This window comes from Bombus huntii, chromosome 12 (assembly GCF_024542735.1).
Source record: "Bombus huntii isolate Logan2020A chromosome 12, iyBomHunt1.1, whole genome shotgun sequence".
Taxonomy (NCBI): domain Eukaryota; kingdom Metazoa; phylum Arthropoda; class Insecta; order Hymenoptera; family Apidae; genus Bombus; species Bombus huntii.
In genome coordinates this window covers 9,097,460-9,113,672 of record NC_066249.1, presented here as the reverse complement: position 1 = coordinate 9,113,672, position 16,213 = coordinate 9,097,460, and the positions used below count along the sequence as shown (strand labels likewise).

Genomic DNA, 16,213 nt, shown 5'->3' with positions numbered 1-16,213 from the left:
GAAAGATCCTTCCTGATGTGTACGAACAATAAAACTTTCACCGTTTCCTACTATCACTTTCTTTCGTCATGCCTTCCCGTTAAATTTACAAATTTTTCTTTCCCATTATCGAAATGATCAGGCAGTCTCCGCGAAAGATATCGATGTATTCGAATATTCGATTAAGATATTTCGTCGAATTTATTTCTCTTTTTGTGAATTTTCTTCGTTACTCGCTGATGTACGACGTGGCGAAGAAAGAAAGAAAGAAAGAAAGAATACCGTAAGAAAAGTACGAGAATCGTACGATTACGTCGAAAACCATGCCTTTATGATTTTCACTCGATGTAAATCTTCTTCGTTGAATATTTCGATTTTTCGGCATGGTTATTGAGATACGACCGAGTAACGATGATAACGATGAAAGTAATTCTTTCTACATCCGAATCCCTGCAAACTTACAAGCAACATTTTACAATGAGAATGTACTCGACTTACGCTGTTTACAACAATAATCTCTCCGATCCTTACTCGACAACCTTTTTGCAATGGATGAATAATAGTAGAATACTCATTTTCTTTACCGTGTCTCTATTTTTTCAGATACGAAATAAAATATACATGTTGAACATAAGACGTTGAAGTGATATCCTCCATGATTTTTGTTCTTTTTACGCGCATCTTATCTTCCTATTTACCAACGCACCATGATATCGCTGTTTACGATTAGTGCAAGAACAAACTTAATTACGCCATACATTTATCTTTTCATTTCTATAATTAATTTATTTATTTTCTTGTGAAATATTTTTCCATTCCATAATCGATTTATATCTGGTTGAGGGAAATTTTCATCGATTACAATGGTCCGATTTGTAACGTTTCGATCGTAACGTATCAACAATGTAAGCTAATGATAACCCACCGCATGAATAACAGGCTGAGTTTCGTTAAAACCATAGTTGTGCCGAAGTCCAGTCTCTCGATCACTTTCGACACGCTCGCTCGGTATCGATCGATCCCGTATTTCATAATAAATTTAAAATATTTAGAAATTGTCGACTTACCGAATTTATCTGACTCGATTAAATTGGGTAAAGCCGGAGTTATTCGACTCGCTTGGACGCCTATCGTTTTGACAAAAATTAACCGAAACAAAGGTCAAATATTAAAAATTAACCAGTGGTTCGTAATTCATAATGGATTTTTCGACGTTTCTAACGAATGTCACGAGAAGGCGAAAGTCTAGTATCCTTCGTGAATTAGGTAAGAACTCTTAATTTTTTCCTATCTTATTTCTTATTAATATCGTTTTTATCATCGCTGTTATAATAACATTGTCTGCGATATCTGATATTTTATTAGACAATTCGTAAAACTCTGTCTATCCTGTATCTCTTGGAAACGATAATTTATAAAGATAATTCATATGTAAATAACATCTTTGCATGGCACAGCGATGAAATTTATAGAAGCGAAAGATGCGATAAGTCTAGCTAATGGAATGCCGAATACAAAGACATTTCCTTTCGTGGATATCTCCGTAACGTACAAGGGTGGAACAAAAGTAAAACTCGTCGGAGAAGAGTTGTCCTGGTCTCTTCAATATGGTCCTTCCCAAGGGTAATTTAGAAAATAAGAAACAACAATAAAATATACTTTACTCTATCAACGGCTACTTGATGCATTTTCACACTCGATTCTCTCGAAAACGAAAAAATGTTCTCCTTCCCCCCCCCCCCCCCCCCCCCACTTGGTTTTGCACCCACAATCGTCATCCGACTATCTGTACCATGATTTCGCAGACACGATAATACAATCTGTACAATAAGAATAATCTTTCGTTCGTACTTTAGGCCCATAACCTATTACAACGATGTCGTTGCACTCTTATTCTCTCTTGCTTACTAATCGTTGTGCATCTAGTGCTCATGTATGCTGTATAGTATGCGATAATATTATATATATAAATAGTATCGTATACTTCTTCCATCATTTTTCATTCTTTTATTTTTCCATTTAAGATACTTACCATTGTTAAAAAAAATGCGAGAATTTCAAGAATATTGGCACAAGCCGATATACAAAGACTGGGACGTACTTTTCACGTCTGGATCGATGGACGGGTGTAGCAAAATTTTCGAGATGACTTTAGAAACAGGCGATCCTGTGATGGTTCAAACACCGACTTACGACGGAATTCTAAATGCGGTAAATCTACGCATTCGTTTATTATTATTATTTTTTTTTTTTTTTTTTTTTTTTTTTTTTTTTTTTTTTTTTTTTTTTTTTTTTTTAATGATTTCGATCTCTCTCTAACTAAGACTAAATACCTCGATATTCTCAAGCTGTTTTAATAGATTTTATTTTATTAAACTCTTCAACGTTATTCGTCTTTTCTTCAGCTCACACCTTTAATGCCAGAATTCATCGAAATTTCACAAGATCGGGATGGTATAATTCCGGTAAATATAAGAAAAATTTGCGAAGAAAGACGAGACAGTGGTAAACCAATGCCAAAAGTGAGTTGCAGAGAAAATTGAAAATCAAGAGATAATTTTACGTAATCGATCGTATATTACTACGTATTACCATATTCGGATATAAAGAAGGATGAACTTGTTTCGTAGGTCCTTTACGCGAATCCTACAGGAGCCAATCCAACGGGAACAGTTTTGACGGAATCGCGAAGAAGGGAAGTTTACGAATTGGCTGATACATACAACTTTTTAATCATCGAGGACGATCCCTATTGTTTTATCCATTTCGTCGATAAGAAACCTACCACCTTCCTCGAATTGGATACCAAAGGACGTGTAATACGTTTGGATTCTTTCAGCAAAATTCTAAGCGCCGGTCTTAGATTAGGCGTTGTTACAGCGCATAAAGAAGTCATTAAAAAATTAACTACACATATGGAAGCAACAAATATTCACGCTTCCTCTTTATCGCAAGTAATTTTTACAATCTTACGTACATTACGAATATTTCATAAGGAAATCAAAGTATTTTCCTTCGTCGATGATTATTATTTTTACAGGTTTTGCTGTTCAAATTACTAAACGTATGGGATCTGGAGAAGATACGGCAACATTTTAACGACATTCAGAAATTTTATCACGAAAGACGAGACATTATGCTGTCTTTGATGGAAAAACATCTTACCGGTATATAATAATATCAAATTACAGCAAGGTTTCGTTTTTTAAAAATCGAAAATTTTGAACTTGGTATTTTTTTCTTTATCTCGAAACAAAAGCATCTTTTATATTTTAGGATTGGCAGAATGGAACGTTCCAAAGGGTGGGATGTTCGTTTGGCTAAAAGTGAATAAAACGAAAGATGTAATGGAATTGGCAAGGATGAAGTGTATTTCCCAAGGGATTTTTCTTATTCCCGGTCATGCGTTTAACCACGACCGCTCGAAACCTGAACAGCATCTCAGACTATGCTACAGTTACGCGACACCGCAAGAAATCGATAAGGTTCTTGTTTTCTTTGATTCCGTTTTGTATTTAATTCACCTAATAATTTATAGTATCGCATCAATCTTCTTCTAACGTCTGGTATATCTACTTTTCTACTAATTTGTTTATATATTCAAGATCGTTTATATATTTCACATATTCTTATGTGAAAATTATATTACGTCGTTCTTTTCTTTTCAGGCGCTTTCAACGCTAGCTACGTTGATACGCGAGGAGATAAGAAAGTAGAACTGGAAACGGAGATGAAATATATTATTTATGTTTCTTCTCGTCTTTTCTTTTACAGCTATGATTAAGTTCGTACTTCTTTTGTAATTTGTAGAATGTGAATCATTAAGAAAATAAATATTATATATCAAGCTTTTAAATATTTTAATTCATCTTCCCGTGGAAAAAGGACAGATATAATACATTATAGATGGATATATAATTTGCAATTTTTTATTTTTAATTCTTTTAATTTTAATTTGCGATACAATAAGATAAAAAAAAAAAAAAACGAGGCATATATGTATTCTTTTTTATAATTCGCAGCTAAATTCATGTAAGATCTCAATAGAAATCCGCACTAATGTTGTGTGGTTTCCTTAAGGTTCGTACGATATTTCACTTGGAATATTATGTTTTCAGTGACTGGTAGATATCGAATTCGATCTTGAGTTATCGATATGATTTTGAATTCGCAATTTAGAATTTACGCTGGTGGCTGCGATGTGAATGACACGAAAAATATCGCAGGGCTAAACATTAGTAAAATTCGTTTAACTAAATAAGCTAAAGCAACAGCAAGTGTCGAAAAAGGTTAGGTTATCTCCATTTACATCGATCAGCAGTGCCAAGTTCGTACCAGAAAGTGAATAATTTGTGATAAATTATTATTTCTCTAAGTATATCTTTGCTCAAATTATTATCAACTTAATGTAACTATCTGTAAAATCAATAATAATTCGTAAAAAATACTGTAGAAATAATAGTGGTTTAGCGAGTAGGAAGAATGAGCGAGGTTCAGGAACCTGAAACTGACGAAGTGGAACCAAACGTACTGTTAGAAACTCAAGAAATCGGAGAAGACGAAATTGAAAAGTTGAAAGGAGATACTGTAGGAGATACTCTTTATAGCAGCAAATGGATAATCAATATTTTACTTTCAATATCAAAGGTACGTATCATAGTCTCAAGTTGAGTTACATTTGATTCAAGCTCGTATTAATTTCCTATGTTTCATTGTTAAATTTCAATAAGTCATGTTTTAAGAAAGGTATTACTTAAATCTCTGTTATATTAAAGATGTTTATTTTGACGATATAAATAAGCTATATTATGTCTTAATAATTATAATAAACTTTGTAAATTCATTCGTTTTACCAAACAGTCTTAGCTCTTTCAAAGTTACATATAATTGAAGCATTTTGATAAAAATTATTTATGCGTTTAATCTATACAACATACGCATATCTACTTAGACATACTTATATATTAACATTTGTTATACGAGCATATTCAAAGTAAATAATATAATAGTTTAAATAAATTGAATATTGCAAAGGTTTTCGAAGATGGCTGGAACGAGAAAGTGGAGTACGACTTATGCACGTTATGGGATATGACTGCAGAGAAAGACATTGTTAACTTTCTTGTAGATAATGATTTTCTTAAAATTGCAGAATTTGCTTTGAATTCATCCGAAGAACCAAGATTTACGGTACGATTTATTTCAAGATTATTTTATCTCTTAGATCTGTATTTTATTTATTCAATAAAAATTTTAGAAAACATTTCCATAGTTCCATGATTTCTAGACTATAAGAACTTGCAGCCCTTGATTTCTATACACCGTAAACTCCTTTTATATATATCGAATCCTTTATGGTTCTTAATGATTTTCTAATTAAAATAACTGAATCGAAACGCTAATAAATAGAAGCTATTTGCTTATAATGTATCTAAATTTTTTTAAGTCATAAATCGCTCGCAAAGTCGTAAAAATTACTCGCTAATCGAATAGTTAGAATTTCTTAATCTTATTTTCTATTTATCCTTTCCGTATATTAAAATACTTTGAACCTATTTTGTACAAATTTTTAAACCTCCTTTTAAAAATCCATAAATCACAATAGTAAATTTTTGACTATAAATTATGACAAAAAACTATATTTCCTTTCGCATTTTATATTATATGTAAAAGCTTCTTAGTATTCTTATTTTTATAGGAAATAATTTTGGGAATAATTGGCAATATGACTTGCGAACCGTCAGTGCTTGATATATTGGGAGAGAAAGAGGAGCTTCTTGAAACGATTCTTCGCCTCCTTTCTTCCGAAGACGCTGCTACATTAGTACAAATACTTCGTCTTCTACGTTCTGCGCTTTGGAATATTCAAATCAATCCTGAATCAAAATGGAGAGTTAATTTAAGAAATTCAACGTTTTTAAGGGAGGTGGTTCCTTTTATCTTAAAAAGTTCCACAAACGGTAACTACAGTAATACTTACTCTTTGCAACAGTAGTAATAATGAGATTAAAAACAAATAGAAATTTGAATTTTATACCGATCGAAATAAATTATTACAGAGGAACTTTTGATCGCAACGACAAGTTTTTTGCGTTCTTCGGCAGAGATCGATCTTTCATCTGGGAAAACATTATTGGATGAGCTATTCGAATCTTCTAGTTTTCTGCCAGGTGCCAAATTTCATTATATTTTTAACGAAAAATTATCCAATCCATCTGCATGAGATAGAAGGCAAACGAGAATTTTGAAACTTGTAGGAATGTTGGAATCCTTCGAAGAAGTTTTTCCTCAAGACGAAGCACCTTATTCACCTTCGACTTTAAAATATCTTGAAGATTGGTTGGAGTTGTTTTCGATCGTTCGAAAAGGACATCAAATTCATCAAGAGATCTTGCAAGAAGACAATTTAAACAGAACAGTAGAGATTCTACGAAGAATTTTAGCAAGTTTTATCGATCCGTGGAATCTTTATCCTTTGGATGAGACCAAAGCTTCTTGCGTTCATAGATGTGCAGAAATGATTCTCGATTTTCGATGGAAAGGATTTTTAAGGGCAGACTCGACAGTCGATATAGATGCAACAGTTTTAAAAATTATAGTTAGCATCAACACAGGTGAATTATATCGTTATATATGAATGACTTTCTGTACTATAGATATTTATAGATATACTATGGTTATTTTTTGTAGCAATGAAAGAAGAAGAAGAAGATTCAAAAGAAACAATGGGAGAATTACTAAAATATCTTGTAGGATATTGGATCGAAGTGTCAAAAATCTCTTCTGCAGATGAAATTATAAAAATTTTGAAAATAAACGAAGAGTCTGTTACCGATCATACGATAAATTTATTAAAATCAAAAATTCCTGCAGAAAAGATCATCAGTATAATAAATGGATTACCGAACAAATAAAATGAGGGTTTAGAATAATAGAAAAAAGAAAATGATTAAGTTAACCGACGAAAGCAATTATTGTTACAACCTTTGACAAAGACACGAGGATTGGATTTTTTAATTATTTGATAAAATGAAGAATCTTTTTTCGCCTTCGTAAGAAATTGCTTCTACATGTTGTATACAACTCCTATCATATCCTACAAATTGTATTAGATTGGACAAAAATTTTATATATTTATAATTTTATATATCTTTATATTCCCTTTTTATATTAAAATGTTTTTTACCACTTTTAATCAGAAAACTTTATACTTCCTCAAAGGTGTATAAATAAAAGTTGGCATTGTTCTACAATTTTATTGCAATAAAAATTTGAGTATTTCAAGTAGTACATTAACAATATACAGTTTATAGGTACAAACGGAAGATTAGTTCTTCCTTTTTTATAACTACTCCACTCTCGTTTTAGTCCTTTCTGTTGCTAATTATTTACTTATATTTGTATGTGTTGCGCGTAGTCTTTATTTTATTCCGTTTTTAACGAATGCATACATTTTTATGCATAAGGTTCTTTTAACTGTCTTTTACGTTCTATTATACCTGCATTTGGTGATATTGTTTCGTCCTCGTTTGAAACTTGTAGTTCACTCGTTTATATGTTAACTTGCTTTTTGTTAATTTTCTTTATTTTTAGTCCCACTCTCCGATATACATCGCTCTGGGTGTAGGAGGAATTACACCTCTGGTCGGTACAGGAAACCTTCCATATATATGGTTATACGGTGATTCGTTTCTACCATCTGAATCTGCGAAAAAAGAAAAACGAAAAGTGAGGAATTTGTTAGTTATTTTTTAATATATCGATTAATACGTTGGATTAGATTGTTATTATATATTAAATTTTTCAGAATTTTTCGAAATTTTTCGGAATTTTTCGGAATTTTTCGGAATTTTTCGGAATTTTTCGGAATTCTTCGGAATTTTTCAGAATTTTTGTAAAAGTATGTTACAATACCAAGTCCACTTTCGAAGCTTCGTGCGTGATACATAATTGGCGGTCGATTGCCAGGTAAATGGCCATAAATTTGAGAGGATTGGCTACTAGCGTAACCGGTAGCAGCATATGTTGCTTGATTAGGAGGTCTGGCGTACATTCTTGTCGAGACTTTACTATTTTTCGCCATCTTTACAAAGTTAGGAACACGAGCTCTTAATCCGCAGTAATACGGATCGTCTGTTGAAAAAGGAACATATGTACGATTATTAATTTCTCAAAAGAAAAGAACTCTTATCATTTTTGTCTAAATATTCATAATAATGGTTTAAATGCGTCGATAATTTGTTAAAGAACCGAAAGTTTACCGTATTTCTTTTTGTCGTCGTTTCTATTTCTCTTGTCCTCGTTCGTTATGACAGGTTTTCTAGCATAGTCATCTTCTATGTCGTCATAATCAGGCTGAAACGAGTGAAATGAATATCATTAAATATCATTGTTTCAAAGTAACATTAAAAGGTAACGGTGGAATGAAAAATTGTGTACATATAATTACTTTAGGTATGTCATGACTATAAATATTCTCCCTTGGCGGTAGTTTCGGTGGCCTTTCGGCTCTTCTTTGTCTACTACTCGTTGATTGAGCGTAGATCTGTTCTCGAGCTTCTCGGTCCTGCTGGAACGCCTCGGAAACTCCAATCGAAGATGAAACTCCTGCTATACTATACGGATCTTCATCGGGAATCGGTATCCTAGGTCGATTTTTAATATCCACGGGCCTTTGTAACGCTAGAACTAATTTATTTGTACGTTATGTACGAGCACAGATTTACGTTAAACGTCGAACGAAACAATCGGTAAAATCGTTGATTCACTACACCTGGTGGTAATTTGGACTTCAACATGTCTAAACCGACAACATTTACAATGAGGACCCAAACGGGACATTGAAGAAGGTCTGGTTCAGTTTTGACGAAAACAATTGCGCTCAGACACTGCATTTCTAATCTTCTTCTGTCCGGATATGCTCTTCGAGTCTCCCGGGAAAGATTCGTTTGAAACTTATTCATATCGAACACCTGGTAACAGATTTAAAAAGAACGACGATAGAACATGGAAAGAAATTTGTTATGTATATAGTATCTGTATAAGCGAAATGAAAGAAAAAGATGGGTTTGAGGAATCGGAGCAAAATATATCGTGGAACGCTTACTTTCCCCGGTTTCTCATGTTCTAACGCTCCTTGAGAATTCCGTGCAATTTCTGCTCCAATTGCGTTGTCTTCCTGACTGGTCGGCTTTATGTAAACGTTATTTTTACACAACCTTTTTATTAATATGTTCCCTTGCTCGTCCATTTTAATCTTTACACCTTGGTTAATGTGTTTCTTTGCCTCTTCCGTTTTCGTATCCCTCATAGGATTTTCGAAACCGCACAATCCTATCCTATGTTTCACAAAGAACAGAAAACGTAATAATTTGTTGTTTCCCCTACAACTTTCCTTCTATATATTTTTTTTTTCTTTTTTTTTTTTTTTTTTTTTTATATACTTTACTACCGAGATTTTTTTATCCGCTTCGTTAATTGTTTAACCGCGTTGAGGATACTTGGAATTTTGTTTAGAAGATGGCATTTAAAGATCGTAATACGGTTCGTTTACCTGAAACCATCGAATCCATCGTTAGATCCATTAATCGTGAGAACAGGTGCCCTGGCGTACGCTTTTGCTACCCTGCGGTTCCTTTCGAAAACGATTACCTTGGCCCAAATTTCGTCGTCGATTTGGTTCCATTTGTCCAGTACTTCTTGGATATGATCCTGAAATAAAACATCAATGTTATACCATCGTTGTATACGTGTTTTTCCTCGATATAACGTCGTATACAGAGCGAACCAGCAAATTGAATATCTCGTAGAAAATAATTGTAGGAGAGAAAAATTTGTCAAATTAAAATTACTTGTGATAAGGGAAATCATATATAATTTTTATATCGTATACGTGTAATTGTAACAACTTGTTCTTAAACAGTGTCCAACGTTTTATCTCTTACGTCTATAAACAAGAGAACGTTTAAGACCGATACAGTGCTCTGCAACGTTACGGGCAATCAAAGTTAGAGGATAATTTTTCTTAACCGGTTCTAGTTACCGGTTGTAACTTAACGTAACTTAATTATTATTATTACTATTAATATTATTGAATATCACTTTTATATTATTAGCAATGGGGTGTATTACTACTTTACCTTGTAAAGTTTATCAAGATTATACCACACGTCCTCCTCGTCTTGATCCTCGTATTGCGCTTCAACGAGGTTGTCCCTCGATCGAGATAGAATCTTCCGCCTCGATACCATTTTTCACCGAAACACTCTCTCAATCTATGCGAAAACATTCGTTTGTTTTTTAAAATTTCGCGTTACGCGCAATTTCACGTATACTTAAAATTGTTATCCTGCTATAATTGCTTCGTATAATTAGCGAGAATTTGGCAAATAGTCTTTATATCGCTATCGAAACTCGTTGCGAATATCGCATTATCCATGTACAAGATCGATGATCGATGAAATCACGGCGAAGATTTAAACTTTGAAAGTTATCGTCGTTACGTAACAAAGACTATCGAGCAATAATTCAATTTTTTAAGAGCAAATATAAACAGCCGATACTTTCACCGTGCAATCTTTCTACGCGATGTAATAAGTACGCTGACCGCGTAACTCCTCACCTGATTAAATAAACGTTATTATCTGAATCGCATATTCATCCCGATTATGCATGCCGATCGATCCACCGCATTTTATCTTGTTGGTATATATATATATATATGATAATCGCTTGTCTCGACTATTCCATATTAATGTTTAAATAATTAACGTTTTTATAGTGTAATTATAGTTCGTGACTTTTAATTTTTAAACGCGACATGTAAATGTAATTTAGTTTTTTATTATTTTCGATGTTTCGATCGAACGACGTACGACGTATACGTTTAAAAACGTCTATAGTTGCTTGTTCGTCGTTGATTCATTAATTCACTGGATCAAAACGTTTATACATTTCACCTTGAAATTACGTTCTTCCACCGTGTCCCACCCGTTTATACCCGATTTCCGATATTTATTTTAACGTAACTCTATTAACAAACATTCACACGTGTCAAATACCGAAGATAAACCTTTCTCTTTCGGGATAGACGGAAAAAGAAGAAGATGAAGAAGAGGAAGAAAAAGAAGAAGATCGAAGAAGCAACTTACGCTTACACTTTCTCGCGTAACACCGTGTTGCGAAAAATCGTACGTTTCTTTAGTCATTCCGAGTCGTTAACATTTCGAGGAAAGAGAATTTGAATCGCGTTCGCAAAAGCGACGTGTCTTTCACCTTCTCGAAAGGATGAAAAGCGGGGAAGACGAGACGCGCGACGAGCGACTCTGTCCGAGGCGATGTTGAAAAATTGTCTAAACGTATTGCACGCTGGTGAAGGGGGCAGTTGGTACGGGTCTGGCGGCGCTCAGCCTTCGCATTCTTCGGAGAGAAGTGAAAGCCAGGAGTTTCAGGGAAATTCTATGCGGAATCGAAACCCTTTTTCCATGGTGCTTCGCTCGGACATAAATCGTTGGAAAGTTTATCGTCTATATATTTTAATCTTCTTTTCCTTCTTCGTCTTCCTCTCCTCTGTTTTTAACGAAAAAGTTGACTTTGTTGCTCTCTTCTTCGTTTCGCCAAAAATCGAAGAAAGAGATTGTTTCGTATTAATCTCGTTTTCCTTTGCAACTGCATTCTCTTCTTTTTTCGTGGCTATCTAAGAGAGAATTGTTTCACGACGATCTTTCGTTTTCCCCGTCTTCCTTAAAGTCGTCGTTATACCCTGTCGGGCATCGCAAAGATATTTCGGACAGCTACACTTTGTCGTACGCGATGAAATCTCCGTCGATTCTCTATGTAGATTAACGCGACTTCTCGCCATAACGTTGCCATATTTGGCTGTATCTACTAGCACGTAGGCCTATATAGCAGAAAATTATATGGTAATATTTGATGGTAGAAAAATTGTCCTGTGTTCTTTCCACTTTCACGTTCCTTTCGGTTAATTGGAACACCGAGCCAAGGAATATTCGTATCGAAAGTTGTTCCTCTGGTAAAGATCGTAGGTCGCTAGCGTCCAAATACGTTTTACGTGATTTATTCGAGAATCGATGTTGCGCGTATTCAAATTATTCGAGTCTAATTTTGAAGAGCTTTTGAAGAAACCAATTTCTATTTTTAATGGCAATGGAGAACGTAATCCTTGGAGATTCTTTATTCTTTATATAATTGTTATCGATAAATAAAAGGTAAGGATGTAACGTAAAGGAGTATCGTACTAGTAACGAAAGAATGGTGCACTGAAATTGCTATCGGTAGCTGCGATACGATAATTATTCACAGCGAAACATCGATTATACTATGCTTGTCCTTTTCTGTAGTAGTAGGGTAGGAGAGGTGTCGCTTAAAGAAATGCGGATACAATTTTTCTCTACTTTTCGTTCGTATCATCGATATCGAATATATGGTAGAACAGAGTGTGATATACAAATCGATTAAACGACCTTCTTCCGTTTCTTTGTTATTCTACGCGGCATATTATTCTTTGCGGCAGATGCTGGAAGATTTGGAAAAAGATAAACGAAAATCATGTACCGGTTGAAAGTCAAGGAAACCTACATATGGGATAAAAAAAGAAAAAAAAATGAACGAAATATTTCCACGTAGCGCATATCCTATTTTCGTGCCACGATATTCAATTACGTGGCTGTCGTACTGGAACGCGGCATATAGAACATGACGAATATATTCGGTAAAAGTATTTCTAAATTCGGATCGTATTTGCGAAGGAGCGTAACGCTTGACCGGGGCCGTGCGGCGACTATGCAGCCGCAACATCTTTAGATCGTTGCGTGTCGAGAGAAGTTGCGAGAGAAGTTTTGAGCATTTTTAGAATGTATCGGCCGGTGTCGGTTTTTCCACGCTGCTTAAAGGAACGAATGTGCGCCGTGCCGTAAGGCGTGCACGAATCGAATACGAAATGCGTGTTCCTTAACACGTTTCGCGGACGTACCTAAGTACGTGCGCATATAAACGTTATACGTGTGTGCCATGTACGTACCTATGATATACGTATGTACATACGAAAGTATCTGCGAATATACATATATATACGCTTAAGTAGGTATCACGTACAGTACACCGGTTCATAAGCTTTCGGACACGTAGTACATTTAAAACAACCCTTAACTATAGAGTACTCGTTATAATTTACCAGAGAATTGTTTCAAATTGTTCGGGTAGCTTGACGTAGCTTCGGATAGCTTCGAACAGCTTCAGATAGCTTCAGATAGCTTCAGATAGCTTCAGATAGCTTCAGATAGCTTCAGATAGCTTGAGAAGGGAATACGAATGTCGATTTGGTGGATAAAATTCGTCGATAACGTAGATCGATTAAATCATCCGAAAACTATACTGTAAACACGAGAGTACTGTAGTAATAACGAGAATACGGACGTCTGTAGCTAAAGGATACGAATAAATGAACGTGGTAATTATAAAATGAAATTGATATTCGTTAATCGTGTCCATCGCGAGGAAACCTAAATCGAAGATTTTATTATAGACGTATTTTAGTAGATATTATATACGTATATACGTATGTATTAGGTATGTACGCGTCGCGACATCGCCTATTAATATAGGCGTTGAAATCTCCTTCTACCTATACCTACCTATCGTATCTATCGTATCTATCGTATCTATCGTATCTATCGTATAAAATTCGCATACGTATGAAAATTACGCTTTTCCTTCCTTTTCTATTCCTTTTTCCATTTAAAACAGACAAGTAGGCGTTTCTTTGGTTGCTTGACATTTTCATTTCTTCCAGTTTAATCGCTTCCTCTTCTAATAATATTACGATATCGTTATAATTTCTTACTAATCGTTCGGTTTTATCGCAGTTAACAGTACCGCGTGAAATAAACGAATAATCAAGTCAATAATAATCAATAATCAATTATATATGTTTATAAAACAAAGAATTTCGAAAATAGATTTGGGGAATCCTTGATACAGACATTGACTCTGCATGCCAATCGCATTTCTGTACTAATAATTAACTGAATAAAATAGATGATCGGATAAGTGACTGAGAAATCCTCGTGATTATAAGTACAGCTATTAATAACGAGTGTAGATACTCTGTAGATATATATCTGTATATATATATATATATACACACACACGCGCGCGCGCGCGCGCGCGCGCGCGTACGAAGCAATACTTCTTTCTCTATAGTTATTATTACGAATTCATTGATTCGTTAAAATTTTAAATACAGCAACACTGATTGTTAAATATGTTCGCGATAAACACCGGCAGATTTTCGATTCTATGTATAAAGATTAATTTTTATCGTGTTTGCTTACTTTGCATACTTCTAAAGACCGAACGATATTTTCAGATGTATAAAAATATTAGAATACAAAAGTAACATATCGTCGCGTACTTACGATATCGATTAATATACATTTCGAGTGTCGTTATTTGAAAAACAATAAAATATTACAAAATTCTACGCCATTTTATTAGAAATGTCAGAACCATTTAAAGAGAATTAGTAACAAAGAAGCGTTATTAATAAGCGACGTAATATTTAAATGAGAAATATTTGAAAAATCTGTTTCAATGGTAATAGATTATCGTGTAATCTTTAATCTTTATTATGAAAATATCTCTCCAATGGCAAGGGACTTTCACTTTTGTTAATGGTCGAATAATCGAATAGTCTAAAATCTCCGAGTAATGGAGAATCTTACTAAAGCAATGTTCGGTATATATTATTTTCATCTAAAAGATTTATAATTTAATATATAATGGCTATCGTTCTAATTCTATAATCTTTCTCGTTATATCTTCCTTTTTCTATTCGATTATTTCAATCTCGTAAGATATTAACGCAACATCGATAGAAATATTTCATACTTAGAATCACAGTACTCGATTACATATATTTGATTAAACGAATCTTTTTAATTTTAACAAAATAAAAAAACAGATTTTCTTTTTGAAAAAAAATCTTCCAACTATAAAGACGTTCGCACATGTCAACTAATAAATCCCATATGTTATATACCTTCGTATAGTTCACGAGTATCTAAAAAATGTATAGTATCTTTTACGCGAATCGTTCGACTTCCAAATTATTAACCTCAATTTTGAGCTCTAAGACGATGAAAGATTGTGACACGTGTAATTTCAACTTTGCCAATTAATTTAAAAAACAACGCAAAATCATTTGCACGAGCAGCATTTAAATTACTCGAACGATGATATATAACAATGGACATTAGTATCTAAAATCTAGTTGCTACGAAACCGGAGATATCTGTTAAGGCTATTTAAAAACATATCTTTTCATTTTGTTAATCTGCATACCTTTCTTTGGTAACAAAACTTTTCCAAATGCCTTTCAATATGGTTCGTAAACGTCAAAGGCACTCGCGTCTTCTCCATTACCCATAATTCACTTCCTGAAACCGCGGGATTCACGCTCGCAGTCTGTTTATCTCACTTCGATAAAATGAAAGAAACGGACAAGAAATATTTTAACGTAAATGGTATCTTTAGATCGATTAAAAACCCGAGAAAATTTATCCAAGTTTTTTAATATGGCGCAGCTTTGAAAGAGCTTTGCCCACTGAAGAGTGAGAACCTATCCGCCATCTTGGTGAACGCATGCGCTGTCCTCGAGACAAGTCGAGGACGAAGGCCACGCATGCGCGGTATTAGTCTCTTCATGGACCCCTCTTCGTGCTACATGGGCCTGAATTGGGACAGTAGAAGCGATGGCTTCGAGTGACCTCGAATACGAACAATAGATCGCAATATCCACTTATCTTATTTTACTTTATATCCATACACTACTCTCCGAGTACATTTATATCTTTTATACATTTTAAATTAATTATATTTACCTTGAAGTAAAAATAACTGAATATTCATTTACATTTATCGTTAAATGTTACTAAATCAAGTTTTTTAACTACTGTTTCTGTTACTACTCTAAGCTAGGCTGCAAAATACTAACGAAACATCGATACTACGTTAATATATATATATATATATATATATACTAATGTATATCCGTGTTCTATTTAAATTATCTTAATTTTTTTCTAATAATATCTTAACGCACGAGTAAAATGAAACTCCATACGTTTATTGTATACAGTGACGTAATAAACAGATAACGTAACCCACACCTCTTTGTATGCCAACGGACTAGTGTCCCATTACTTATTATAAATGA

General features: G+C 34.0%; 3 protein-coding genes across 6 annotated transcripts; 2 read left to right on the top strand and 1 right to left on the bottom strand.

Moving 5' to 3' along the window:
* Nucleotides 1-65: 65 nt before the first annotated feature.
* Nucleotides 66-4,306, top strand: LOC126871858 (kynurenine/alpha-aminoadipate aminotransferase, mitochondrial-like). Its single transcript, XM_050631146.1, has 8 exons — nt 66-1,245; nt 1,437-1,602; nt 2,004-2,190; nt 2,385-2,501; nt 2,610-2,933; nt 3,020-3,146; nt 3,256-3,464; nt 3,648-4,306. Exons 1-8 carry the CDS (start codon nt 1,179-1,181, stop codon nt 3,693-3,695), a joined length of 1,245 nt encoding a protein of 414 aa, XP_050487103.1. The 5' UTR covers nt 66-1,178; the 3' UTR covers nt 3,696-4,306.
* On the top strand, nt 4,069-7,232 carry LOC126871855 (protein saal1). 4 transcript variants are annotated; one of them, XM_050631135.1, is made up of 7 exons: nt 4,069-4,268; nt 4,433-4,626; nt 5,014-5,169; nt 5,678-5,939; nt 6,039-6,149; nt 6,237-6,593; nt 6,670-7,232. In XM_050631135.1, exons 2-7 carry the CDS (start codon nt 4,462-4,464, stop codon nt 6,891-6,893), a joined length of 1,275 nt encoding a protein of 424 aa, XP_050487092.1. In that variant the 5' UTR covers nt 4,069-4,268; nt 4,433-4,461; the 3' UTR covers nt 6,894-7,232. The 4 variants fall into 4 exon arrangements, with proteins under 4 accessions (XP_050487092.1, XP_050487090.1, XP_050487091.1 ...); XM_050631133.1 differs by having other exon boundaries at nt 4,069-4,306; XM_050631134.1 differs by having other exon boundaries at nt 4,069-4,320.
* Nucleotides 7,220-15,653, bottom strand: LOC126871854 (uncharacterized). Its single transcript, XM_050631131.1, has 9 exons — nt 15,340-15,653; nt 10,119-10,253; nt 9,533-9,690; nt 9,086-9,317; nt 8,753-8,951; nt 8,429-8,667; nt 8,241-8,334; nt 7,894-8,112; nt 7,220-7,684 (listed from the first exon to the last, which is right to left on the bottom strand). Exons 2-9 carry the CDS (start codon nt 10,227-10,229, stop codon nt 7,569-7,571), a joined length of 1,368 nt encoding a protein of 455 aa, XP_050487088.1. The 5' UTR covers nt 10,230-10,253; nt 15,340-15,653; the 3' UTR covers nt 7,220-7,568.
* Nucleotides 15,654-16,213: the final 560 nt, after the last annotated feature.